Here is a 27014-nt window from a genome sequence, read left to right on the forward strand (position 1 = left end):
TGGAAAGTGAATGCCGCACAAACGTTAGTCCGCTGCTTTGGAAACTGTATTTGGAGAAGCATGATATGATATCTTAGTGTTGCTATAATACGCTTAAGACACTCTTATCGGTCGGTATTTATCATGAAGATTTGAGCAATTGGTTTAACTGGGTTAATTTTATGGTTGTAACTTCAATTTCAGAGGAGAATATGGCATTTCGGAGCACATTTTCGGCACTTCTTGCCCGACTGTTCTTCTTCATCCCTGGTATAATCTTCCGTCTCCTGATTTACCTCACCGGATCATCTAATGAATTTATTGGTCGGTTATTATTCAGTTTATCTCGAAGGAATTAGTTCATAGCTTACCTAGAAACTTTTTAGTTTGAACATCGTTTTATTCAATTATCTGAAAGAATTCCAGATTGTACAATCTATTGAATGAATAGGAAATTCATATGAAGTCGGATGCTGGATTCTTTCGGATGTAGGTCAACTGGAGATACCATTCATATCATTACTTTTGGTGATTGCATTGGATTGTATCTCGACAATTGTGATTGACTAACTTGCCTTTTAGCATGAACTTTTTGTTGTATAATTTGTGAATCACACAACGAACAATCTTAAACTCGACAAAGTTGCCTATCATAGATAAAATTGAATCAATTCATATGCAAGCCAAAGCCTGTATACAACTTAAAAGCTTCGAAATGGAATTAACGTATCTATATCCTGTTAGTGGCTAAGAGCTCCCAAAATGGAATTGACATATCTATATCATTTTATTGCTAACAATGTCAAATATGGTATGGCTAGCATATCACCCATGTATTTCTTTAATCTACTGATGCATGTTACTATGAACTTCTTAGTTTTCTAATGCATAACTTGATGTATAACAGCAATAACTTGCTTTAATCGTAGTGATGTCTAACAACGCACAAATGTGCAGCAAATAAGCGATTGCCATCTCTCTGTGGAGAGAAGAAACGAGATTTCTTATGTTTACAGATGATTTTCCAAGAGCGAACACAAAAGGTGAGTCATGGTCAAGAGCAGCACTGATCGTTTTGATATTGAAATGACTGAGCTGGGCATGCCTGATGGTCTTGCACCATAAATTGATAGATCTATGGGTTTTGCATAGTGACAGTTACCATAACCTGCAATATAATATGGAAAATGCAATTGTTAATTAAAAAAATTTGTTAGTTAAGTAGACTAAGTAGAAACTCTTGTAATCAATTGACCTGTTTTAGCTAAAATTGTGTACCACAAGGGACAACAGGGGTTAACTATGAGTCAGAAAGGTGAAAAGGCCATACTTGGGTTTGTACTAACGAGTTGTGCTGTTCCACCAAAATCACAGCTAGTAGCCACTGGATTCCTTTGGTAATAGTCATTGAAGGCATAAGAAGCATGGTCCTTCACTGTGTTCGGCTCATAGCAGCTACCACCCGGCTGAATCGCCGAACAGTCTGTACTGCCATAGCCACAGGCATAGTCAAGAGCCACCTGTAGAGCAGTTGGAGAAGCTGCAGAGCTTGCAATACACCATGAAACTCCACTAGATCTCCCTGGCCCTGTGGTGGGTTTCAAATTGGATTCTACTGAGTTTGGTACAGACTGTGCTGGCGTTGTTGTTGGATTAACAATGGTAGAGTCAACCAACTGAGTGAAATATAGAGGAGAGAAGATTGTTCTGTCTTCTTCATTCTTCAAAGGTATGTTTTCTTGATGTTCTTGTATACGTGATTTCCATGCTAAACTTGAACCTGAAGAGATCAAAACCGCATCAAATTTTCACCTTCTTTATGTCAAATTTGCTGCAATCACTGAATTATGACTAAATTACTTTCCTGGATAGCATGTAGTGGATTTGAATTGCATCAGAAATTCAATAGGCAGAGGAATTGACAATGACAACACAAGTTATTTTGTTAGGACTTAGTGCAGTTTTGAATGTTATTCTTTGTTTCCCATTAAAAAAAAAAAATGTCATTCTGTTTGCAGACATTGTCATATCAACATGAAGAACAAGAAGGTATAGATAGCTACAAAAGAATGAGCATAGAAATAGCTACAAAAGAATGGTAAAAACATCATTACCTGATAAGAACAAGAAGGTATAGATAGCAAGTAGTGTCAAATTTCTCAGAATGTTGATACCCATCACTTTAAGTTGCTGCTGAACTGTGTATTATCTCTGGTTTCTTCTTGGATTCATAAAACCTAGGAATCAAAGCTTTCTTGGATCACCAAGAACAGAAAGAACATGAGAAAACTTGAGAAAGCAGGCAATGGAGCAGTTGGATACCACAAGCAAGAGAAAGAGCTGAAAAAAAGTACACTAAGAAAGAAAGAAAGACAAAATCACAGCATATGGAGCTGGCTTATGTTTGATGTTCTTGGTGCATCTTAAGAACATTGTCTGTTTACCTTCGCTGAGTGATCGATTCAAGAATGGGAACTTCAAATATTCAAATGGGAATAAAACGATTATGGAGAGAGGCACATGCAAAAGTAGGCTAATTTACATATAGATTTATAGTATTATTATTATTATTATGGAAATATTGTATATATATGTTGAGAAATATATATTTTGGATATGGTTTCATGAAAAACTTCTATATTTGTTTGGATATAATATTTAAAACAGAGATATTTCCAAACCCTATTGTTTTTTTTTTTTTTAAATAAATAAATGCTATAAAAAACTGATCCCCTGCTCCGTGGACTACGGTAATGACTTGACATTGCCAGCAAATTTTGGTCCTTTTGTTTTCTCACAATTTCTAAACAAAATATGTCATTTTTTAAAAATTTGCAAAAAAATGACTTTTTTTAATTCTGTTGGATAATTATACATTTTAGAGTCTATGTTTTTTAGAAATAAAAAATGGTCCTTCATAATTTGTATGTATACTTATTTGGCTGAACTTTACAAATGAAAACTTATATTTATTTGGATTAATAAAAATATCTTTACCCTTTTAAAAGTTTCAATAATATTCTTAGACTTTAAAAAATCTAAAAATTACCTTTATACTTAGTTTTTGGTGGAAACGGTTACTATTTTATTTTTAAAAATATCTTTAAATTTTTAAGAGTGTTTCAAAAATAGTTTTACTATAATACCCTAGTTCACAAAAGTTCAAAAATACTGAAGGACTCTATTAACAAAAAAATACAAATTAAATTTTAAAAATAGTATTAACATCCTTTACCTTTGTAAAAAAAATTCAAAAAAAATTATTACGGTTAATATGTGGACGAAAATCGTCTATCAATACCCAATTGATTATCTCCAAACTTTTTAAGTTGGTTTTCAAAAATTCACAAATATTTTTTAAAATATGGTAATAACTGTAAAAATATTTTTAAATGTTTTAAAAAATTAAATAAAAAAGTTCAAAGGTTTTTAAATTTTTTTTAGAAAATTAAGAAGATTAATAAATTTTTTGAATACTCTATTTTATTAAAAAAAGTATTTTTTTTAGAGTATTTTTGAAAGTTTAAGTATTTATTAGATTGCTTTACTTTGTTAATGTTTTCGTGTCAATGAGTTATTTACTCTAAATTACTCCAAATTTTACTTCAATAAAATTGAGCATTTATCTATTTATTTATTTTTAAATATTAAATTAAAATTTAATTTTTAATTTTAATATATATTTTTAAATTTTATTAAAAAATTTGTTTTGATGAGCTTTTTAAATGAAAAAGTAAATATATATATTAGATAAAATTATAATAAATATATTCAAGCAGAGTTGTATCTCAATTGTCTAAATCATATTCAACTTAATTGAGTGGATAATGTGACCGATTCATATAGAGATTGTTCTACTTTCGTCATGTTCAAATACTTAAATATTTTCACATAATTCGATCATATCGACATTAAGTTATGTTACTAATTCTAACCAAGAGCCGAAAGTGAAAGAGTATATTAGAGCTGTTTACATGATTTGAGAATTTGACCAACTCGAACTACCCAACGAAAGTAATAGATTTTTTTCCGTTTAGGTTAGGTTGAAGTGTTTGAAAATCTCGCGGTTGACATTTTTCAGTTCGGTCAATTCGATCAACCTTGACCCAACTCTACTTTTATGATTACTATGAATATCAATAATATTTGACATTTATAGTCGACGTTAGCTGAGTTATGATTGATGAATGTTTGATATTTGAGCTATATAAGATTTTTTAATGATCAATGTAACAAATATTTGGGTGGGTTATACTGTAAACTTTACTTGAATTGTTCGGATCATCAATTCAATCAACTTGAAATTTCGAGTTGGTCGAAAAAAAATTCTAACCCAATTCATGTACACACTCGTACAGTAGACAACAACGGTGATATTTACATTAATCACTTGATTTGATTGGTTTAGTATATGAGTCAAAATCTCAAAAGGGTATTACCCAATTATGGAAAGCTACACACAATTTAAAATATGTAACAAAAGTTTTATATTTGTGTAATTTTCTTGAAACTCTATTGAAGTTAATCACACGTTTTTTTTCTTTCTAAATTTTAACTCGAAATTTCGCACGTGACAATTGTTATATGTCAAAAATGAATTGAAAGAAGTATGCCGGACGGCGACGATTTGAAGCCCTGCCACTCACCAGCTCCTGCTTCTCCATGGATAACGCTTGCGACTCCAGTTAGGAGTAGTGGAGCTTCGACGAGCTACAGAAGCGTATCATCCACTAACTGTGGAGTCTCAACTGTGGTGAAGTTCTTCATCGTAGTTTTCCAGTGCAGATCGCTCACTCTCGCCTGATCATTACCTCCTATATTTACTGCTTTAGCTCGACGGATCGCCTTTCTTTGCCGGTGAGATCAAAATTTTCTTAATTTTGTTCGATTTTATTGCATCTAGATCCGTATAACAGGCACTTTAGTGAGAATTATTTGTTTGCTGGTTGAAAATTGAATTATACGAGTTGCCGAAACGGAGTAACGGGGGGATTTTGGTTTAAAAACTTGTTAGTTTGGTTGTCTTGACGTTTGATTCTGCTGAATGTATGCCTATATCAATTTTTTGGTGTGATATTGGTGATTTGAGTTGAACTGAATAACGTTGAGGATTATTGAAAGTGAGTCTCACATTGGCTAATTTAGGGAATGATTAAGGGTTTATAAGTAAGGAATACTTCTCCATTGGTATGAGGCCGTTTGGGGAAGCCCAAAGCAAAGCTATGAGAGCTTATGCTCAAAGTGGACAATTGACAATATCATATCATCGTGGAGATTCGTAATTCCTAATAACTGATGTTAGTGATTATTCATGGGAATTTTAGTGACTTTAAACTTCAAACCAAAGATGAGCCTATAAAAGAGATACTAGTTTTTGTCGTTCTCGAAGGAGTATTCAATTTAGCATTAGTTCGTGAATTTAAACTCTATGTCGGTAATTGTTCATCTTAGTTCATGAATTTGAACTCTATGTTAGTGATTATTCGTCTTAGTTCATGAATTTAAACTCTATGTTAGTGACTATTCGTGACAATTTTTAGTGAATTTAGCAATTTAGCATTAGTTCATCCGCTACACATTGGCTAGGGGACCATAAGTATTTTTAAACATGGAGGAATGGGCAGATGTGCTTGTGAAAATCTCNGCCCCCCCCCCCCCTACATATGAAAGTGTGCCGACAAAGAACAACATGCTTCTAGCTAAAAATTTCCAATGTCAGTGTCATATTTTGCCAAAAGCAGAATGTTTCATGCTATGGATAAGTTATTTTGCTTGTATTTTTCTGCCACGACTATGTGGAAATCGTTTTACTAGTTTAAGTAGTTGATAGCTTAGCAGATGTTCAGTTTCGTGCAATGTTTGATGGTTCCTTTATTTGTCGCCATCAGCATTATCCAAAGTATATTACTTTTCTTTATGACATTTAAGAATTGGTAGCATTTTGAAATAGAAGGGAAGACGAAATTCTAAGCAGTGGAAAGGAGTGCTCCTTCCAAATTTGATTTTATACTATATGACTATCTTGTATTTAAGTTTACCATCAACTATTGTTCCATTTGTCCCATTTTTATTGCCACGATTACTTACCAAACGGTTTTTATCATGCATCCTCTTCACTCCTTCCTGTCAATTTTGGGCACATTATGTACTTCCCACTCAATTTTGGTTCNGGGGGGGGGGGGGGGCGGGGTTGGTGGACTGAGCATTTCTAGAATGAGAATATTCTTCTTGTTTTGCTGCTGATATGTCATTTCCCCGATCTGCTTATCAGGAATTTAAGGAAATGGATGTCCACCATAGCTCTCCTAGAATTAGTGTGGAGAAACCAGAAGGCCACAAACCCTGTAACAAGGATGCCGCACTTGGAGGTGATCTTTGGAAAGATGGACTTATTTGTGCTTTTGAATATATTGGGAGACCAAAGAAATCAATTGATTCAAAATCCAGATCCAAGATGACAGATAGGCAACGAATTAATACTGAGTTTCCAACCACGCTGGTGCCTACAACTGAACCGAATAATGGCAATGGCAATACATGCGAGAGGAAAAGATTCTTCGAACCGACATGTCCGGAGGATCTGGAGAGCCAATGTACCCAGTTTTGTGAAAGAGAAAGAGTTGAAAGAAATAGCTGGTTACCTATAGGATGGGACAGAATATCAGAGCTGGTTCAAACGATACAAGTAGATGCTGAATGGGCCACAATGTCATGTGATTTTTTGGATGAAGAAGATGACCTTACAGTTGCAGATCTTGTAGCACCTTATTGGAAGCGCCCAGCTGGACCTATATGGTGGTGCCATGTCTCTGCAAGCCACCCTTCTGTTGAGGCGTGGCTCAGAACTGCTCACTGGTTGCATCCTGCCATTAGTTTGGCTTTAAGAGATGAAAGTAGACTGATAAGCGACCGCATGAAGCATCTTTTCTACGAGGTGGTATTCTCCCTAGTTTTCAAGCTATTTGAGTGCTAATAATACATACATATATCTATCTATCTATATATCTATATATATATATAGTAATAAGAAGCATTTCTTACTAACTGAGAATTAGTTACAAGAAGAAATTTCTTTCTCAATATTTAGTAACATGAAATACTTGATAAGTGTGCTGCTGCTTAGAAAACTATCGTAGTGGTTCAAGTTTTTTTCGAGGGAAACAATTTGGTGTTACGTTGCATATTAATATATTACCTTGGGAAGTGTCATCTTTTACACATGATATAGCCGTGTCAGTCTGGTGCAATGTTCTCTTGGTTTATAGTTCATACATTTTCCATTTGTTGAATGTGGTTGGACTAACATTATCTCTAACATGAACCCCCATATCATTTAAAAGATAAATCAGCGCAGACATGGGCTTTAGGTCTTGTCTTGGAACTGTTTTAAAGCAATTTTCAATTTTTTTAAACAAAGGTTCAAAGAAAATATGTTCCGATGGCTGTTTTCCAAAATTTGGTTTTCTTGTTTTTATTTAGTCTGTTTTCATGGGTGTTCGGTTGAGAACAAATAAAGTTATTCTTTCTTTCTAAATCACGGTTTTGATATTGAAAATATATGGTTGTTCGGAAATAATTTGCCAATGAGTCCCTAGTCTCTTTACAATTTCAGGATATAAAGCCGAGATCTCTAGGTATACCGTATAAGTTCTCTGGAAAATCTAAAAGTTCAAGCCTGCGTATGTGGAGCTATTCTATAAGGATTGCTCAACTTGTGAAAATCAATTTGTTTAAATATCTCGATTAAAATCATTCACTCTCAGTTGCGAACAAAAGCGTGCCGCATACGTACACAATTTTTTGGCCAAAATGATATCTCTTGTATCACCAGACCAAAGCCTTCATTCTTAAACCCAAAATTATTTGTTTGCTTTTTTATTATGTTCGTTGAAGTTATTAGTCAATTCAAATGTTTTAAGTTGCTATAGTTATCTTAATAAATCTGTGAATAACTAAACTAGCACCTAGCTGACAGTCGTGCCTGAATAGACAAGAATACTGTCCCGCAACAACTAATCATTTGTTTGTATGGTTGTTTGTTTTTACTTCCATACAGGTTCCAGTAAGGGTAGCTGGAGGACTGCTATTTGAACTCTTAGGACAATCTGCTGGTGATCCATTCAGTAACGAGGATGACATTCCCATTGTACTTCGGTCATGGCAAGCTCAGAACTTCCTGATAACGTCATTGCATGTTAAAGGACCGATATCAAACATAAACGTTTTAGGCATCACAGAAGTTCAGGTTATTTTCCATAAAAGAGATAATTCATTTTGCCTCTGTGCTGGAAAAGTTGGACAATTTCATAATTATTATTTCTGATTTCTTGTTCTTGTTAGGAGCTTCTGATAGTAGGAGATTATAATGCACCAAGAACAGTGCATGAAGTTATAGCACATCTAGCTTGCCGTCTTACAAGATGGGATGATAGGTAATAACTTCGTTTTAAAAAGTTAACCTGCAGTTGCATAGTTGACCCGTCAACAATTATTATAGATTCATGGACAAAACTAATATTCCTTATTGCTTACCATGAGTTGTCTCGTCTCCATCTTATTGAGCCCCAAGTGCATAAATGATAAAGCTATTATTGCTGTGAGTAGTAATAGTTTAATCTGTATGGTTGACAAAAGATAGCAGGATGATTTATTTAAAATATATGCCCTTTCCTTTATATTGTCAGCTCATCTTAAAGCTTCTTCATGGTATTATCTTTCAAATAGTTTATGGTTTTTTTTTTTTTATAGGATATTAGCTTGAATTGGAATACTTTCATTTTTCCTTTGGAGTTTCCATCTGCTGAGCATTAGACTCTTTTAATTCCTTTAGTGAAAAGTGTTGTTTNAAAAAAAAAAAAAAAAAAAAAAAAAAACCTATTGGCATCTTTCTTAAGTTGAGTCTTATTTCTGTTGTCAAATATTCTACTATACAATGCCTGACGTATTAAATTCAATTCTCTCTTTTCTTACAGGTTATTTCGAAAATCCATATTTGGAGCAGCAGATGAGATTGAATTGAAATTTATGGACAGGTTCTTATCTTGTATGTCATCTATTGAAGTGATATCATATTGGTTTATCTTTTGATCCGCATGTTTCTCATGAAGACTCTCCTTCATTTTTGCCCCTAATAAATATAGGAGAAACCATGAAGATATGCATCTTTTCAGTATAATCTTGAATCAAGAAATCAGAAAATTATCAAGACAGGTATGCTTTCTCATCACTACACTCGAAGGCTGTTGAAAATTTTCTTTCATGTCTGTTTTTTTAAATAGTATTCCCATTGACTCAATCGTTGGTTGGGATATAACCGGTGGTTGCTTAGTATAAAAAAAATAGTGTTTTTGGATTTTGTCATTTCAGTTCTTTTTTCTTTTCCAAATTGTGCTTTGGTCAGGAGAGGAACCAGATAATGATTATGTTAGTTCAAACTAGAGTCCGAAGCATTTACTTGCTATTCTAAAAATGTTTATTCTATTGAATTCTATTGAATTTTATTGATTTATTTATATATTTCATCTTCCTCTCGTTTGTTTGGTAAACGTTGATTTCTTGGATATCATTTGGTCCCTTCGAGGGTGTCTCTTCTTCCTAAGCATTTGATCCTTTTCACTTTGAATGTAGCTTTGTTTCCTATGATAAAATATGTCTGTAAGCGTATAGCCGTCAATCGGTATCCCTCACCACATGCCAATACCACTTTCTGTCGTTTGATTAATAAAGGACGCAGGTGTGATCTTGTGCCCTGTACATCTCTGTAGTCTTTTGAAACAAAGATTGGAAATTTCAGGTTATCAGAGTAAAATGGTCGCTGCATGCGAGGGAGGAGATTGTATATGAGCTTCTTCAACATTTACGAGGGAATGTGACAAAAACCTTATTGGAGCGCATAAGTAAGAGTACTAGACAAATGATTGAAGAGCAAGAAGCAGCTCGTGATCGTTTATTCACCATTCAAGATGTCATGCAGAGTAACGTTCGTGCATGGTTACAGGTAATTGATTCTATGATAATCTATGATCATTTGGTATTTAATCTGTTCACGATTTTATATATTTTTTTTTAATATAACGAACCCTAAGAATGCACTAAATTTGTTATTGACAGACTAAATTGATGAAAATGAATTTTAAAAATAGTATTTTATGAGAGAACATCCTTTCGACGTCTTCTTTTTCTCGAATTCGTCATTTCAAACTTATGAACAAATGACGTGAGATTTTTGTATTCTTTACACCTTTCATTTTCTTATAAATTCTTTACACCTTTCATTTTCTCATAAAGATTGCCGAGTTGATTATTGAGGATATCTCCTTTAAGTTACTTAGGCCACACCAATATCCATTTTGGTACGTACTTTTGTGACTTGTTCTATTCTACTTCCTTATAAATCTTAATATTAGTCTTTACTATGAGTTTGTTCTTCTTCTTATTATTATTTTTTAAATCCTCTAAAAATTTGAAACCAAATTCTGAATGAAAATTTATTTGACCAAGATTGATAGGAAAAGAAATTGACTGCCAAACATAGGTTTCGGAGTTATAAATCCAAGATTCATTTTTCAGATACTGTTTCCAAATTTTCTTTTGAAGCACGCCTGCAAATTCTTAAATTATAAGAAATACAGTCTTATTTTCTGTTGTATACCTGTTTTCAATTAGATTTATTCTTTCCTTTGTGATTACTCTTATGGATTTCTGATAGGTTTCACTGTCTTTCACACGACAATTATTCAGGATAAAAGCCTCCGAATAACTCATAACTTGGCTGTTATTGGTGGCTGTGGCCTTGTTCTTTCCATTATAACTGGGCTGTTTGGAATCAACGTAGATGGGATCCCCGGAGCACGAGATACACCATATGCATTTGGAATATTTTCAGCTATCCTATTCTTCTTAGGGATTGTACTGATAGGAGGAGGCCTGGTTTACCTCGGCTTGAAGAAGCCCATGGAAGAAGGTAAGGTTCAGGTCAGGAAGCTGGAACTGCAGGAGTTGGTTAAAATGTTTCAGCACGAGGCAGAAACTCATGCTCAGGTACGAACGAACATCTTTTACTCGTAATAATATGCCCCCTACTGCAAGAGATATTTTCACAGCTGATGCTGATTATGTGCTCGAAAATGAAGATGGCAACCCCGTAAATGGTAGAGATGGAGCTCAACACGACTCGATGACAGTGGTTGATTGTCGAACAACTGCAACTTTCTGGCTATTGGAGATGCATGCTCGAGGGCGCCATTGTTTGCTTCTTTCTTGGCTATAAAGAAGAGAGTACAGCATATGAAAGGTATTGTTCAGTTAAAAGCATAAACATATTATTGGAAAGATGTCATTGTATATATGTATAATAAGCAGAAATGTTCTGTAGTACATGTAAACATAAATAATAACATATAGTCTCTCCCTTAAAAAAGTTTGGCACAGTTTCTATATTCAAACGGACAACGTTCATCACCCTTAAGCCTTGTATAAGCACAAATATATTAATTTACTACTATATACACAAATATATTAACTTACTGCTAGTTAGGATCTCTAAGAGAGTTCAAGTCCGCTATAGCAGATATTGTCCTTTTTAAGTTTTCCCTTTTCAAGCTTCCCCTCACCGTTTTTAAAATGCATTTCTGCTAAAGAAAGGTTTACTCACACCCTTATGAAAGAATGTTTCGATCCCCTCCAATTACAAAGACAAAAAATCCAAAATAATTCAAAAAATCCAAAATAATTCAAGCTACAAAAGCCATTCAACCACAAATCCCAAGTTCTATTTGAGAACCTGCTCCATCCTCATTCAGCCAATGACCACAAATAAAACAAGACTGTTTCAGAAAATCTGGTAACACCACATATAATAACATTTAACACCAATCCCGCAATGTACCACATCTGCTCAAATCCATACAAACTGAGCCCGCCATTGTTAACTCAACATTAGTCATCTTTTACCAAAACAGCAGGCCAACTCAACCTGTTTTTTTCTCTTTTTTTTTTTCTTTTTTTGGTGTGGGGGATGTCCTTGCCATTCACATTTATGAGGAAAACATATTACTTAAGAAGAGATCTTGCTAGATGTTCGCGAGCTGTGGCCAAGGCTTGACTTATTGTCTGCAAGAGAGAGACAAACATGTTTCAAGATACTTGAGAATGGAATGGAGAAAAAAGTATGAGAAAGGAATCTTAAAGATTGTACTGTACCTGCTCCGACAAAGGAGCGCCACTGTCAATACTGTGGCTTGCGACCTTCCCTGCAATCACATTTGCATCCGTCTCGAGAATAATGCTGAAAGTACACACAGTTAAAACACTCGCCAGTTACCCCAAAATGGTTTGTGAAACGAAGGTTTTAAGTACTATTGGATTGCACGTTTACAAAAGGATAATAGTGATAACAACCCTTCACGATAAAATTAAGAGGGAAAAAACAATTAGAAAAGCAATCAATAACTTTATTAAAACAACCACTAGTAAAAATAATCTGTTTGACTTGATCCATGCAAAGCCTCTGTTGTTCGATTATTTATACACTTAAAAAAGGAAATAAAGAAAAACTAATAGTTTAATCTAGATGCTCTGCTCCATAAGCGATATATCATAACATGGATGCTACTATATTCATATTACCAAAGTACAAATGGGTGCTACTGAAACGGAGAGTTTTGTGTATTAATTTTCTGCTACATTTATCAATGACAATAAACGAACAGCATGTGACCTACAATGAAGAGCCTGCTCGGTCAGCATAGTTAGTAGCTCAGATTTGCAACGCCTAGAATTCTAGTTTCTTGGTATTTATGATTCACATTACATAATGTCATCTCCACTATCATCATAATTGGAAGAAGTTCATCCATCAACTTATGTAAACAATACACACAGTTAAAACGGAGAATTGGAACACCCAAATCTCTTATCCAGCAACAAACCTCGGTCAAAATTAGCCAGTACTTCATCAGGAGACAATAATTTAGACTATTATATAGGAGTCATGCAACCACAATTAAAGCATATTACTCATTCATCAACAAATTGTTTTCCAAATATATTCATGAAACTATTACTACTAACCTAAATTCTTGATACATAATCATCTACAACTCATACTCCAATTTTCATGTTCACAATGGTCTAGCAAAAATAGCCATGGCCATCAAATTAAGAGGATAAGTAAAAAAATGACACAATCAAGATACAGAAGAATGATGATCAATGGAAGGAAATAGAAGAACAGGCAACACAATTGAAATGCAGAGAATCAAGATAATAAGGAGAGAGCATATGAGAGATACCCTCCGTCGATAATTTCATCAAGACACAGTAAAATGAGGTCCAAGTTCTCAAGTGCCTCCTTCTTTTCTACATTACTCCTGGAGTACAAGAAAAGAGAATAAATATGCAAGAATACTATGATCAAGAACAGTAGAATTGGGTCAGTGCATAGGAATCCAAAATTAATATAAATAGTGTCAATACCTAAGAAGAATACCCACTGCATCAAAAAATCCCTGAAGAACAGACGCTAAAATGAGCTCATTTTCATCTTCTCCACCCGTTACAAAAAAATGAAGGTCTTGAACAAACTTGTAAACCACTATATTGTTCTCAAACATTGCTATCTCCGCTGTAGATTTAAAGAGAATATCGAGTTAGAATTTAGAAAAGGAACTTCTTTTTCATAAGAATGAAGAGATCAAAATATACTTTCAAAATAGATAATGACTATCCGATGCAACCAATAATCACGAGAATGTGATTGTAAAATCATTCTTATTCTCATGGCACAAAACAATGACTATGGATGAACCAACTATAATTTGACTACTGAAAGATTCAGAAGCTTCCTTACTGTGATTAAAATGACTTGAAATTGAATTGACATGATTCGGCCATACGAACTTTCACAAAGAAAACAGTTAAAATCCAATACATGAAAAGATAACTACCCTCTGTTCGAGCATTTGTCTTCTGTGTTTTGATGAAAACGGCTTTCTCAAAAGCTTCCTTCGCACTATTTGTAGGCCAATCATCCGAATAATACTTGACAGCTACACGCTTCCCTTCAGAATCCAAAAGAAGAATATTTTTAATGGAAGGGCAGGATTCCTGCATAGAATAAAGCAAACATGTTTGGATTCTGGAGGTAAATAATCTTTATTGTGCACCAGAGGTTTTTTTTCTTTACCTAAATAATTGTTGTCACAGCTATCATGTGTGAGAAGCATAAAAAGCTAATCACGAAGAACATTCAGAAACTAGCAAATTATGCTACATCGGAATTTGAGATTAAGAAGCTTTCTGAAAGAGCTTCACAAAGTTCATCAAGATCTAGAAGCATTTTCACTAAAATCTTTAATCGAAGTATAAAGAACCATCAAGTGCGATTAATTTTAAAGAAAGAAACTCCATACGAATCACAAACTCCATACGAAGGAAGTAATGCACGAGTCAATTCAAATCTTCCGACGAAAGTAACAAGATCTATCCAAGAAAAGACTAAAATCCGAATCAACCAAGTTCAGAGATCTATCCGTGCCTACGAACACATTGTAAAATGAGCTCAGGAGTCAGATCTACTAAAACATCAACCAACAAAATGTCAAAAATATGTCGATCATAACCGTCAACTAGAACAAAACTTCATAATCCTAACATCAATGTTCATTCCCGCAAATCCATAGATAGTAAGTACAAGACAAATCTAAATGCTAGATTCAATGGAGTGCCGAAATCAGACGAATAAGTAATAGAAGTATGAAACAAAGACATCATTCATTCAAAAAGAAGAAAGAAACTGACCATTCGGTTTGTGAAAATTTTTCCCGGGAAATTATTCTGCGGGAATTCGAACACCGTCGGATCTCTCTCACGTTATTGATAGAGGCCACAGAACGAAAATCGAAATGAGGACTCTTTTCCAAATGCTTCGTCGACTCCGGCCGGTCCCCAAAGTTCACTAAAATTTAAAATGAGGCCCTTACTTTTTCATAATTAATGTTTTGTCTCCTTTCCTTAAATATTTATGTTTTGGACCCCTTTGTAATTTTGATTTTTTTTTAAAAAAGAAATTCACGCTCAAATTTGATGATTAAGTCCTTAAATATTACAAAAATGCACAAAATGTCTCGTTCCAATCAATGTGGGACCGCCGCCAAATCCACCCCCTTTGGGGTCCATCATTTTTATTGGCACACCGCCTCGTGTCTATCCCCGTTCATGGAACAACGAGAAGGCTAACACATCATCCAGTGTCTCGTTCTGATACCATTCGTAACACATCATCCAGTGTCTAGCTCTGATACCATTCGTAATGGCCCAAATTCACTACTAACAAATTTTGTCCTCTTTGGGCTTTCCCTTACATGCTTACCCTCAAGACTTTAAAACGCATCTGTTAGGAGAAGGTTTCCACACCCTTATAATGGGTGTTTTGTTCTCCTCCCCAATCAATGTGGGACATCACACTAGGTTGCTCGAAATCTGTAAAATGCAAGTTTTTCTTTCTATTTTCTATATTCAATTTAAAGTTGTAACATTCTAAGTTCACCTATAGTAGATATTATCCGCTTTAGCCCGTTACGTATCACGTCAACCTCACGATTTTAAAATCAAACAATAAAGGTGTGAAAACCTCTCCCAGGCACATTTTAAAACAGTAAAACTGACGACGATACGTAACGGAAAAAAACGAACAATACCTACTAGCAATGAACTTAAACGGTGACAAAAACCTACTTCACGTGTCACAAGGTATAATTTTTTATGGAAGAGAGTCAGCCCACTTTTAGCCATTCCAGCGATTATGCCCGTTTTAGCCCTACCGTCCACCCCTATCATCATAATGGAAAGGGGTATTTTTGAGCTGATGTGTAATAGATCAAAGCGACCGTTAGTCGGGCTGATCTGTGTGGTTGATTGATAGTAAATTGAAAGAATAAATGGACCGATCATAGATTGGTTGAATATTGAGTTCCGCTTAGACCACGAGTTCAGCTGGCACACAGGATCTTAGACGGGTTTCGTCCCCTTTCGGGAACACCTTATTAGTAAAAGCCTGATGCAAATAGACTTAAAAAAGAAAGAGTTCAATTTTTTAAGACCCAACTGCAACAATTTTACAAGTCTAGGCATTGATGAATCAAAGTGAAATTAGGGTTTGATTGATTGTAATGGGTGGGTTTGGTAATTTTTGGTTTTTAAAAAAAATAATTTGAGTATTTTGTCTGTAACAATTTCCACAACAAAATCAAATATAAATCCGACAGAAACCACAATAAATCGACCATTTCTGTCTGTAAAAAGCTTCAATTTCAAACATAAATTTCAACAAATCCGTTCTGGATGCCTTCCTTCCTTCCTTCCTTCCTTCCTTCCACCGCCATTTCTTTCTTTCTTTTTCTTCAAAAACTCAGTAGCTTTGCTAGATGAGCCGTCCATGGCGGTGGATAAATATTTGAGTTTTCATGTAAAAATCCCATCTTCTTACACACTGTTTCATTAAATAATTGCTTCTTCCTCGTATGATCCAAGCCGCAGGTTGTCTGCTGCTACTGCCTGTGCCAATGGTTTCAAAATTTATGGATCTCTGTCAGGTTATGAGATCAACAGTCTTGGAAATAATCAAACCACTGAACCTATTAATTTCTAACTCCAATTAAGAGATTTTGAACTCATAACAGACTCGATCCAAGAATCAGTTGGGTAATATATACAGCTGATGTGCTAAAAACACAATAAAAACATCAAGATCCTTAATGTTTTGAGAAATTATGAACAAGAGAAACAAAAAAATTCATTCAAGAAACATGTCTCAACAAGAAACAAGGAACGAAATCGTTATGAATTGCCTAAGCGCTGTGAAAAAGAGATAATGACAGAGATCCATGGCTTCTCGATTCAATCTCTGGTTATTGATCGAGGAGATCCCGAGTAAGATGGATTGTCATTTTGGGTATTGTCCTCCTCTTTCAGCTTTCACTTTCGGACTTCCCCTCAAGTTTTTTAAAACGTATCTGTTAAAGAGAGGTTTCCACACCCTTTATAAAGAATGTTTTGTTCCTCTCTCCAACCCACGCGGGATCTTACAATCCCCACCCTCCTCGCTTGCACACCCCGGTGTTTGGCTCTGATACCATTTATAACAGCCCAAACCCACTGCTAGCAGATATTGTCCTCTTTGAACTTTCCCTTCCGAGCTTCCCCTTAAGATTTTTAAAACGAGTTTATGAGGGAGAGGTTTCCACGTCTTTATAAAGAATGTTTCGTTCACCTCTCCAACCAACGTGGGATCTCACGATAACCAAGTAAACTAACAGTTTTCTTTGCCTTCCATTAATCTATTTGAAAACAAACAAACATAGGAATGCTACTAAGAAGACAGGATCAGCCTAAACCCTGCTCCTAAAATGATGTTTTTAGTACTACCAACAATGGCTAGATCAAGCTCCAAGACATGCTATGACACAGATAAACATGGCTAGAATCGAATGTATTAGACCAAATCATTAACTTTTGGATCATATACCAAGTTTCCCTAAGATGTTTAATCAAGATCTACCCTGTTTCTTCCACTTCTCTCAAGAACACATTCCCAAATTCATTGCATAGCTCACAACACAACCTCTACAAGCTATGAGATCAAATCATGTCTCATTCATTCCAACACAAAAATGCAGAACAAAAAACAACACCCCTAGTAGAGGAAGCAACATTACCTCATGCTGGCATTGGCTTCTGCAGCAACGCCGTCAAGTAAACCTCTCCATTCTTCAACCCGCCGGAGTCGGTCTTACTCGCCGTCGCCCACTTGACCTTCCGGTACCCCAACTTGGTGATCAAAGGAGAGTAAACTTTATCAAGATCCACCCCCTTGCTGAAGAAATGATCAAACCAAAGGTAACCCCCAACTCTCAACACTCTATCCACATCATAGAACAAAAACTCCATCGATTTCACAGGAATCCACCGGTTCACAGCATGGCCACACCGAACCAGATCCATCACTCCATCAAAAATGGGCAACCGCTGCTGAAGCGGCACGTGCAAAGGCACCAATCCCCTAAGCGCCGCAACCTCATTGTACGGCGCGCCAAGGTTCATAGTGGTAGTGACCATAGTGACATTGTAGAGCTTCATTCTAGCAGCAAAAGTGGCGGTTCCACCGCCAATATCAAGTCCAAGACGAATAACAGAGTTAGCCGCCTTCGCAATCTGTAGCAATTGAGGGATTGGGAGGTCCAATTCGGTCTTAAAGGACATAAACTTGGTGATTTCATGAGAAGGATCAAACCCCAGATTCGGATTCAGTCGATTCAAACACCCAAATCCCTTACACGAATATTTCCCCCAAATAATATTGGACTCCGGAAGTGAAGAACCAAAGGGATTTTGAGGCAAAGAAGAAGAGGGTTTTTGTGGGGTTTTGGCAAAGCACCGCCGACGAGGAAGTGGATGACATCCACGAAGAATCAAAGCCTCGGCGAGATCAGAATCAGAAGGGCAACTCGAAAACGGAGTGTAATTCATAAACCTATGAAGAAGCTCAGGGTTACTATGGCAAGATGAGGCAATTGGGGAGAACTGAGAGTACAGAACGAGATCTGAAGGGATAGAGACTTTGGTTTTCGATATGGAGGCTGCCGCCTTAGGGTGGAGGCGCGTGAGGTGGTTGATGGTGGCACGTATGGTCTGAAGCTGCCGGATTAGGTGATCTGGAACCGGCTGTGAAACAGGGGATTTTTGGGATTGAAGCGTAGAGGAAAGATGGTAAAGAGAAAGAATGTTGGTGGCCACCATTGCCACCAGAAGAAGCAAATTCAAGCCCATTGTGAAACCCATTGCACCAAAAATTTCGCCTCTCTCTGATTTTTCACACACTGATCTTCCACTTTATGGATCCTCTCTCTGCCATGGCTTCACAGACCAATTGACAATCTCGTAATGCCACAACAGAGAGAGGCATGATGCGCTGAAGCGGGTCCCACGAAATTATATTTGAAGGAATATTTTATACCGTTGGATGGAAATTTCATGATCGAGATGGGGATCGGACGGCGAGGAAGTGGGTTGCATAGGGGACAGCGAGAGGATAATTAATTGTTGGAATTAAAAAAATTGAATAGCTTTGTTTAAAGAAGACACAGAGGCACGTGAATTTAGGGCAACTTGTTACTTATCTATAAAGAAAATCTCATGCAATTGCAGATTTCTGTTTATTTATTTATCATTTAAGTATTATAAAATAACGATATTAGTCAAAATTAGTAATTATTTAAATGTCATAAAGGGTTAAAATAAATAAGAGCCAATTTCAAAAAATGGGAAAATTGATGTGATATTTTTTTAATACCTTTTGAAAATTCTACTCGAGATTTAATAAGATGAAAAATACAAAAAAATTATTGGAGGAAGCTGTAATAAAATTGGAGAATTTTGATGCTAAGAGAATCATATTGTAGCGGTTTTATCGATTAAAAGGAATATTTTTTTAGCATAATATATTTACAAAAGAGTTGAAAATGTAATGAAGAATAAGAATATGCTCCACGGAACACGACTCCATCTCAACGCAGATTATTCCCCTAACTAAAGAAGAGATCTCAACAATAGGCATTGTTCTTAATTCTTTCAAGAACTTAGGGTAGTGGATGAAGTCATCCCCTCTTATATGTCTTCCTTTTAGATGGCTTGCAAAAATATATTTAAACTCAATCATCGGGTTGAAAAATGGATACTTCTTATCTATACTAAGACTTTTATATTCCAAGATCGAGCAGTAGGAAAAATTGCAAATCCGCCCTTGCTATCAGAGCTATTTATATCGAAATAAAATAGAAAAAGTATTCCAATAAAAGCTAACACATTCTTCAATCTATTAACATTTTACTTAACATTTGGCCAAGTCAGGAAGATTTCAGTACATTGTAAACGAAACCAGGAAGTTGATAGATGGATAGAATTGAAGGAAATACAATTTCAAAGCTAATTACAATACCCCACCAGTTGTTTCCCTTGATGCAAGGGGCGATATGGCTACACCATTCAGAATATGTCTACTTCACCAGATCTCAACTCCTTTGGAGACACCAAATGTTATGGCCATGACGGCAAGAACTGACTGAGCAAAGGAAAAATGAAGCACAATTTCAAAACGAGTAGATGGAGATCATAACACCCTAGCAGCACACAGTCAGAATGGCACAAAACTTCCACCAAGAGGATAAATTTTGGGTCCATTTTAAGGTTTTTCATTATTAGTATTTTGAAGTGAAGGGTTGGATGCTCAACTCCTCACATTAAATGCTCATTGCCCACCTCCACTAGTTATTGGGTGGCTTCACCCACTCCAACGTCAGCTCTAAGAGAAACTGTAACAGCCCAAGCCCACCGCTAACAGATATTGTCCTCTTTGGACTTTCCTTCTAGGCTTCCCGTCAATGTTTTAAAATGCGTTTGCTAGGGAGAGGTTTCCACACCTATATAAGCGATGCTTCGTTCTCCTCTTCAATCGATGTGGGATCTCACAATCCACCCCACTTGGGGGCTAGCATCCTTGCTGGCACACCATTTGATGTCTGGCTCTGATACCATTTGTAATTGCCCAAGCCCACTACTAGTAAATATTGTTCTCTTTGTGCTTTCTCTTCCAGACTTCCTCTCAAGGTTTTAAAACGCGTCTACTACGGAGAGGTTTCCACACCCTTATAAGCGATGTTTCGTTCCCCTCTCCGATCGATGTGGGATCTCAGAAACAGAAACTAGATTTTCATTAGATAGGCTAGAACCTAATACTTTAAGAGGAGGTCTCAAAACATCCCAAACCTTCATCATTTTGACTACCACTTGAAGTATTGTCATTATTATTAATATTTTTGAAGATGGGCGAGAAAGCACAATTTTGAGGATAGGTAATGATATTAAACACATTCGTATAATAGCTACTTACAGCAATTGCACATGCAATATATCCAGGTTTTTCTCGGTAATCCACCCGTACAAAGAGTACGACAAAAGCTCCAACGTACCAGGGAATGCCACCCAGAAAGAAGCCAATCATAAACCTGGAAAAACAATGATTTTCTTAACCATCGACATGTTGGGAACGAGTGTAGAGAAATGGGGTGTCACAAATATTAACTTACAAGAACCAACCCATGCCAATGCCACAACAAGGAAGACGGGCTTCGTGAAAAGGTCCTCCCTCAATAATAGCATAGCCTTGAACTACAAGAAACAAAAAGCATTAAAGCATATGGATGAAAACATCACTACCATTTAGGATAACTGCATAAAGATACAAATTCATGCAACTACACAACCACAAATAAACACATGCATGGCTGACCAAATTAGATTTGTAGTTTTTTCGAAAGTTATTTCATTAGAAGATTAAAAATAGATGCCTGAATAGATTTAGCATGGCATACCAAATCATGAGGTGACACGATACATACATGTTGTAAGGCTTCCTGGAAGCATGAGAAATAGATATTATCGAGCAGACATCCTGTCTAATTGACATGCCCAAGCCATATTTAAAAGTTCATAACACAGTTCATAACTATCACTCTACAAACGAAATTTGCCAACTGGTTAAAATGGACCTTGCATCACATGCCTAATTTACATGCCAAAACACAGTTCATAACTATCACTCCAAACGAATTTGTATGCTGCATTATGGATTTAACTTAGATGACACGATTGATAATGTTGCAATAGATTCAAGCATTCAACTTTCAACGCCCATATTTAATTAACCTCAATAAATTAAGCAACTGAATTACAGAATCTTATTATAACTGATTCGGTGAATTGGGAGCATTGCACAACTACAGTCCTCAAAGAAATATCACGACAATTTCTTTCAGAATAAACACATTCTAAGCAATCCTTTAAGAAAGAATTAGGTATATCAGTGACGTAATCTCATTGGGTGATGACCAAAAGGCTTTTGAAATCAGACTGGTCCCAAAGAAGATTAAGTTGTAAGCATGGTCTCTGCTGCATTGAAAAGCTAACACCAGAAAAGAAATTCAGGTTCGAGTATTTATGATAATTAGTGCACATTACATGTGATGCAAGTACAGTAATGAAGTTCAGGATACAGCTCCGCACGATGTGTGAGTTTTCCAAAAGGTGGTAATGGAACTTCTCAAGTGCTTCTAATTTCCAACGGCCCTCACTGAATAATGCATGGGATTGTACTATCCAGCTGCTTTTGGGCCATCATTACAAGGCAAGGGCCAACAAGCCACAAAAGTTGGAAAGGTTAATAGGGGAAAAAGCACAAGAAACTCCCCCATTCGCACAAACCATGGCAAGAGTATAATTCCAGAAGACCTAAAAACGGCGCTCTATGAGAAGGAAACAAAAACTACAATTTTCCCACTATCGTTTCCTCAAAAAAAAAAAAGGCTCTTCCGTTCTCTCTAATGAGACATCCCATTAAATGGCTCTAGTAACATCCAGACTGACCTCCAGCTCAAGAGATACTGTCTTCAGAAAGTCCCTTAGAAACTTCTCTATCTCCTAGAATACTTTCCTAGACGCCTTAGACACATAAAAAAACTGATTATGCATGCCCAAGAGACCACTCGTCTCCCAACTTTTCAGGAGAATTTCATGTTATCGATAATATGGAAGAATTGGGATGTGGAATGAAAGGGAACGTTAGAACAATTAAGTTCAATGAGGTTTTGGATTCTTAGGGCAGCACTCTTGGTTTTGGAAGCTAGGTAGTACAGGTAACCTCAAAGTAGAGAGTTCTGTAATTGTTCTCATATTTAAACTCAAGCCGATCAGAAGTTTCCTTTAATCTCCATGACAAATAGAGTAGCATTCCCAATCTCTCTTCCTCCTTTCTCTCTAACAAATCCTCATACGATAAGAAGGTTTCTTGTTTCCAAAGAAAACACCACATACCAGATACAAACTCGGGGTTAAGATCTTGTCGCATAGCTGGCTAGATCATCAATGAGTTAGCTGTTGAAACATTCAACATCACCTACGCCTATGTTTCTTCTTTAGGTAAATTATGTCAAGAGTCCCAACTGGTAAGCTAGAAAGCTGTCCCAATTAACCCTGAGCATAATTTTCGACCTTATTTCTCAGTCGCAGGACATTATTAGAGGACAATAATCAAACTAAACATCGGATATTATTCACATTCATACCAGTGAATCAATACCCCAGCCGAAACATCAGATAAAGCAAATCAATTATAAACCACATTAATGAGCATCAGAAACGCATTTAATACCCATCAAACCAACGGATGCCAATATGTGGAGAGAAGTAACATAGAAAACTCGTCATGATCATTGGTAAAGACCATACGAAACACCATCAATGCCTAAATAAAGCAGACAATTCGTATATGCCCCTCAAGTAATAATATTTAAGCAAAAATTCTGCACAAACCCCTAGGATGAACCACGATATTGATCTTTAGATTCTGAATTCGTCATCAATCTACCAGAAATCATACCATTTATAAAATCCTCCAAATCTACGAACGTGATAAAAAGAATGGAGACGAGGGGAGCTATTTACCTGGAACGGCTTGGTAATCCAAATGTCCATGGTAACATGGATGACGAGGCGGAGCAACCTGCGGAGGGAAACCGACGACAGATTGGGGATGAGGCTGCGGCTGCGGTTGAGGGGCGGAAGAATAATAGTTTGCGACGCCCTGAAACGTCCCGTAATGGTATTGACTCTGTGGATCGCCAAAAACCGCGCTGCTTTTCCCGTCACCACTCATGTTATTTGCAGAAGAAGAATCAAAGACTGTATGTTGAAGATCAAGCCGACGGTAAGGGTTTCGTCGTCGCTTTTATCTTCTTCTTCTGCGATTTCGCCGGGAAATTTTGGAGCGATGGAGCTTTGGCGGAAAGAGTAAGGCTGTTTCCGGCATTTAATAGGGCGGTGATGTTCTGATTTTGGTGAATAGAAGTTGTACAGCTGGCAGTATTTGCTCGACCCGGGCGGAATTGGAACCGCGTTTTTAAATCTTTTCTCATTACATTATTTGGCCTTTTCTTTTTCTTTTTTTCAATCTTTAATCATTTTATATTTTTTATTAAAAAATGAATCTTTTAAATTTTTATTTAATTGTATTTTTTTCAATCGAGAGCTCAGAATACAAAATTCAACAGAACTATTCAGTCATATTTATAAAATCATATGAAATTTGTATAAAACTAACATAAAACTTCAACCATCTTTTTCCTTTAGAAATGAAATCAAATTAAAAAATAATAATAAATACTCGAACTTCGAATTTATGTTTAATATTAGATTCAATTGTTGGTACATGTTGTAACAAGAAAGTAGGTTGACCATGTAATTATTAGGAGTAAAAAATATTAAATGAATGAAGATGCATGGATAATATGTAACATATTAGATATTCATGATTAACAAGAATATTGTATGACTCTAGTTTATGCTTATGAACCGATTATATGGGTAACATTAGTATACTAATCCCGGACCGTACTTAGCTAAAAGTGAGTCCTATGTTTGAAAATTGCAATAAGCATTAACATAGCAAAATAATCGCTAGTCCACACACAAATAAACATAGCAAGAATATTGAATTCGACTAGATAGCCATAAATCAACTTAACAATACGTTTAATAAAATATTTCATGGCAGTTGGGCAACATCGACCACTATTTTCAGTCACTAATAGAAAGACCAGAGGGAATTGTGTGTTGATTTGTTTAACTAAAGCCAAAAATTACTCTCCCACGGTCTCGGTTCTACATAAAACAAAATCGAAGACAAAACATCCCTGACAAAACAATAATAAAAAACATGGTGGAGTTCTGAAAATCTAAGGCGGGAAGATTAAGGAGGAGCATCAGAACCATAGAGAAACAACTGACACAGCCATACCAGGAGGAATCCTGGAGGAGCAAGCTTACAGCCTTCTTCCTCTTCTTCCACCCTTTCTGCGAGTGCTGTCTGTTGGAATTGGAGTCACGTCCTCTGAAACATACCACAAAAATGCAAATGGGGATTAGATTTACAACAAACAGAGCATGCGGTGAAATGCAGTTTAAAAGTTTAAGCTAAATATGTGGCATTCGTGGGTGTGTGTATTTTGTTCATAATTCATCGATGCTATGGAGAAATGGGCTTCACCTATGCGACCAATTCGCATTCCAGAACGAGCAAGAGCACGAAGTGCAGACTGGGCACCTGGGCCAGGTGTTTTAGTCTTGTTTCCTCCAGTAGCACGCAGTTTAATGTGAAGGGCAGTGATACCAAGTTCCTGTTTCATGAAGCATATGACCAAGTAATATCGTTAAGTATCCGTTCAAAAAATGGGAGTGCATACGCTCAAAATGGAACCTTCAGACCCAGTCAAGTGTAAGGAACCAAAGACAATCCATCAAAATGGAGAAAAAGGGTAATGAAGAAACAATATTAATGAGGATGGAACCTTGCATCTCTGAGAAACATCCTGTGCTGCAAGCATAGCTGCGTATGGGGAGGACTCATCCCTGTCAGCTTTCACCTTCATACCACCTAAATTTATAAAAACACCGAATTACCCTTCTTAGATTCTACAAGAACACAAGTAAGAAAAAATAATAGCATGACACTTTCATAAGAAATAGAGAAGAACAGATCCCAGATCAAAAGTTTCAAACACTTTAATAAGAGAGTATAAAAAAAGCAGAAAAATATTCAATTGTTTCACCTGTAATGCGGACAAGGGTTTCCCTTCCAGAAAGATCAGTCACATGCTGCGGTTGAAACAACAAAGTTATCATTCTGCTACTGAATGAGCAACCAAATTATATAATCTTTCCACTTACAATAAATGTATCGTTAAATGAGGCAAAAATGTGAGCCACGCCAAACACATGCTCGCCCTCCCTCACAGCTGGTCCAAGAGTCACAGTTTCTTCCTTGGGTTCCCTGGTCTTCCTCCTTGAGCCAGACTATGGAATCAAGAACAAAAACGAAAGCAAAGTAAGGATTCCTATAGATTCAAATTAAGCTAATGCTGACAATTTTCTACTGTGATACATAAAGAAACAAAGATGAAGTCAGCTTCACGCCAGTCACTCCAGGCATGTTTGAAAGTGGGTTTAGAAATCGTTAAAATAACTTGTCCCTGATTAAAATCATTCCAACCAAAACACTGCTTTCAATTCTTGAAAATCAATTTTGATAGTACGAAAATCAAGTTTAAAAGTGTAAAACCAAAATTGATTTGTAATGATTAAGCTTATGTTTCAGAGTAGGCCAGTTTAATCCTTTCAAAATCACTCCCAAATATGCACTAACACTCACATTAAGTAACCACAATAGAAGGGCTGAGAAGAACCAAGGAAAAAATACAAGTAAACAAAAACCCAAAAACCCAAAAACAAATATAGGTCTTCTCTGGCTATGCTGAACGGACCAAGTAGAGGTACACATTATCAACTGGGGTCAGAAAACCACAGCCTAAAAGAGCGAATTTTCTCCCAACCTAATAAGTCCCACCAACTGATAGATGCCCTAAATTTCGAAACATAACAGAGCAGTATTCAGGCAAACAAAAGAACAAAGGAATGTCATTACATCCACAGTAGTTCAACAACTATAATACATAGCTTAAGCCAGGATAATGAGGACCATATTTATATAATCATATACCCTATCAAACTCGGGATTTCATGCTTCTCTAATCGCAACAAATTTAGGAACCGAGGCGGAAAAAACCCCACAACAAAATTCAGGGTGTGAACAAAAGAGATTCGAAACACTTCTTCAAAAATCCACACTAGACCACCCATTATTGGCATGGTGATCGAGAAAACCAACGATAACCGCAAATAACCGACAGAACCAGTAAGCCAGTGATCAAGAAACAGACTAGATCTACTCACCATGTTTACCAAAAGATGAGCGAAGTAGCTTCCGCTTTGAGAAGCTCTAGCGAGAATTTGCCGCCTGCGGAAGTCCGTGCGAGAAGAACAGCACGACGGTCGGCCAAAATTTATATGGAGGGAGAATTAGGGTTTTTCCT

General features: G+C 36.3%; 6 protein-coding genes and 1 long non-coding RNA gene across 9 annotated transcripts; 2 read left to right on the plus strand and 5 right to left on the minus strand.

Moving 5' to 3' along the window:
• Positions 1 to 1016: 1016 nt before the first annotated feature.
• On the minus strand, positions 1017 to 2227 carry LOC111783104 (glucan endo-1,3-beta-glucosidase 12-like). The gene is made up of 2 exons (XM_023663989.1): positions 2094 to 2227; positions 1017 to 1759 (listed from the first exon to the last, which is right to left on the minus strand). Exons 1-2 carry the CDS (start codon positions 2155 to 2157, stop codon positions 1287 to 1289), a joined length of 537 nt encoding a protein of 178 aa, XP_023519757.1. The 5' UTR covers positions 2158 to 2227; the 3' UTR covers positions 1017 to 1286.
• Positions 1617 to 2307, plus strand: LOC111783106. The gene is made up of 3 exons (XR_002813283.1): positions 1617 to 1708; positions 1998 to 2110; positions 2221 to 2307. It is a non-coding gene; the product is annotated as an uncharacterized LOC111783106 (long non-coding RNA).
• A 2264-nt stretch (positions 2308 to 4571) lies between these two features.
• LOC111783102 (zinc transport protein ZntB-like) lies at positions 4572 to 11439 on the plus strand. 2 transcript variants are annotated; one of them, XM_023663985.1, is made up of 9 exons: positions 4573 to 4836; positions 6251 to 6913; positions 8036 to 8224; positions 8320 to 8411; positions 8952 to 9011; positions 9120 to 9189; positions 9773 to 9976; positions 10720 to 11019; positions 11112 to 11439. In XM_023663985.1, exons 2-9 carry the CDS (start codon positions 6263 to 6265, stop codon positions 11124 to 11126), a joined length of 1581 nt encoding a protein of 526 aa, XP_023519753.1. In that variant the 5' UTR covers positions 4573 to 4836; positions 6251 to 6262; the 3' UTR covers positions 11127 to 11439. The 2 variants fall into 2 exon arrangements, with proteins under 2 accessions (XP_023519754.1, XP_023519753.1); XM_023663986.1 differs by lacking the exons at positions 10720 to 11019; positions 11112 to 11439 and adding an exon at positions 10267 to 10680 and having other exon boundaries at positions 4572 to 4836.
• A 373-nt stretch (positions 11440 to 11812) lies between these two features.
• Positions 11813 to 14949, minus strand: LOC111783103 (coatomer subunit zeta-1-like). 2 transcript variants are annotated; one of them, XM_023663988.1, is made up of 6 exons: positions 14779 to 14949; positions 13926 to 14085; positions 13456 to 13603; positions 13272 to 13349; positions 12181 to 12265; positions 11813 to 12090 (listed from the first exon to the last, which is right to left on the minus strand). In XM_023663988.1, exons 1-6 carry the CDS (start codon positions 14779 to 14781, stop codon positions 12031 to 12033), a joined length of 534 nt encoding a protein of 177 aa, XP_023519756.1. In that variant the 5' UTR covers positions 14782 to 14949; the 3' UTR covers positions 11813 to 12030. The 2 variants fall into 2 exon arrangements, with proteins under 2 accessions (XP_023519756.1, XP_023519755.1); XM_023663987.1 differs by lacking the exon at positions 14779 to 14949 and having other exon boundaries at positions 13926 to 14091.
• A 1229-nt stretch (positions 14950 to 16178) lies between these two features.
• Positions 16179 to 18936, minus strand: LOC111783659. Its single transcript, XM_023664576.1, has 2 exons — positions 17694 to 18936; positions 16179 to 16533 (listed from the first exon to the last, which is right to left on the minus strand). The coding sequence occupies exon 1, from the start codon at positions 18814 to 18816 to the stop codon at positions 17695 to 17697; it is 1122 nt and encodes a 373-aa protein (XP_023520344.1). The 5' UTR covers positions 18817 to 18936; the 3' UTR covers positions 16179 to 16533; position 17694.
• An 884-nt stretch (positions 18937 to 19820) lies between these two features.
• Positions 19821 to 23925, minus strand: LOC111783093 (60S ribosomal protein L18a-like protein). The gene is made up of 4 exons (XM_023663976.1): positions 23533 to 23925; positions 21120 to 21201; positions 20924 to 21038; positions 19821 to 20095 (listed from the first exon to the last, which is right to left on the minus strand). Exons 1-4 carry the CDS (start codon positions 23741 to 23743, stop codon positions 20036 to 20038), a joined length of 468 nt encoding a protein of 155 aa, XP_023519744.1. The 5' UTR covers positions 23744 to 23925; the 3' UTR covers positions 19821 to 20035.
• Positions 23926 to 24565: 640 nt separating this feature from the next.
• On the minus strand, positions 24566 to 26995 carry LOC111783094 (40S ribosomal protein S14-2-like). The gene is made up of 6 exons (XM_023663977.1): positions 26875 to 26995; positions 25813 to 25938; positions 25695 to 25740; positions 25434 to 25519; positions 25133 to 25262; positions 24566 to 24976 (listed from the first exon to the last, which is right to left on the minus strand). The coding sequence occupies exons 1-6, from the start codon at positions 26875 to 26877 to the stop codon at positions 24909 to 24911; spliced, it is 459 nt and encodes a 152-aa protein (XP_023519745.1). The 5' UTR covers positions 26878 to 26995; the 3' UTR covers positions 24566 to 24908.
• Positions 26996 to 27014: the final 19 nt, after the last annotated feature.

Source organism: Cucurbita pepo, chromosome LG20 (genome assembly GCF_002806865.2).
Source record: "Cucurbita pepo subsp. pepo cultivar mu-cu-16 chromosome LG20, ASM280686v2, whole genome shotgun sequence".
Classification (NCBI taxonomy): domain Eukaryota; kingdom Viridiplantae; phylum Streptophyta; class Magnoliopsida; order Cucurbitales; family Cucurbitaceae; genus Cucurbita; species Cucurbita pepo.

Excerpts from the sequence above, each read along its gene's own strand:
- LOC111783102 (XM_023663985.1), top strand. The coding sequence starts at position 6,263 with ATGGATGTCCACCATAGCTCTCCTAGAATTAGTGTGGAGAAACCAGAA. Across the intron at positions 8,412-8,951 it reads CTTACAAGATGGGATGATAG|GTTATTTCGAAAATCCATAT; the intron begins GTAATAACTTCG and ends CTTTTCTTACAG. Across the intron at positions 9,977-10,719 it reads ACGTTCGTGCATGGTTACAG|GATAAAAGCCTCCGAATAAC; the intron begins GTAATTGATTCT and ends ACAATTATTCAG.
- LOC111783659 (XM_023664576.1), bottom strand. The coding sequence starts at position 18,816 with ATGGGTTTCACAATGGGCTTGAATTTGCTTCTTCTGGTGGCAATGGTG.
- LOC111783104 (XM_023663989.1), bottom strand. The coding sequence starts at position 2,157 with ATGGGTATCAACATTCTGAGAAATTTGACACTACTTGCTATCTATACC. Across the intron at positions 1,760-2,093 it reads TACCTTCTTGTTCTTATCAG|GTTCAAGTTTAGCATGGAAA; the intron begins GTAATGATGTTT and ends TGATCTCTTCAG.
- LOC111783103 (XM_023663987.1), bottom strand. The coding sequence starts at position 14,091 with ATGCAGGAATCCTGCCCTTCCATTAAAAATATTCTTCTTTTGGATTCT. Across the intron at positions 13,604-13,925 it reads GACAAATGCTCGAACAGAGG|CGGAGATAGCAATGTTTGAG; the intron begins GTAGTTATCTTT and ends TTAAATCTACAG. Across the intron at positions 12,266-13,271 it reads GATGAAATTATCGACGGAGG|CATTATTCTCGAGACGGATG; the intron begins GTATCTCTCATA and ends GTGTACTTTCAG.
- LOC111783094 (XM_023663977.1), bottom strand. Across the intron at positions 25,741-25,812 it reads CATTTAACGATACATTTATT|CATGTGACTGATCTTTCTGG; the intron begins GTAAGTGGAAAG and ends TTTCAACCGCAG. Across the intron at positions 24,977-25,132 it reads AATGCGAATTGGTCGCATAG|AGGACGTGACTCCAATTCCA; the intron begins GTGAAGCCCATT and ends GGTATGTTTCAG.
- LOC111783093 (XM_023663976.1), bottom strand. The coding sequence starts at position 23,743 with ATGAGTGGTGACGGGAAAAGCAGCGCGGTTTTTGGCGATCCACAGAGT. Across the intron at positions 21,202-23,532 it reads GGATTACCAAGCCGTTCCAG|TTCAAGGCTATGCTATTATT; the intron begins GTAAATAGCTCC and ends TGTTTCTTGTAG. Across the intron at positions 20,096-20,923 it reads ATATTGCATGTGCAATTGCT|TCAGTTCTTGCCGTCATGGC; the intron begins GTAAGTAGCTAT and ends TCCTTTGCTCAG.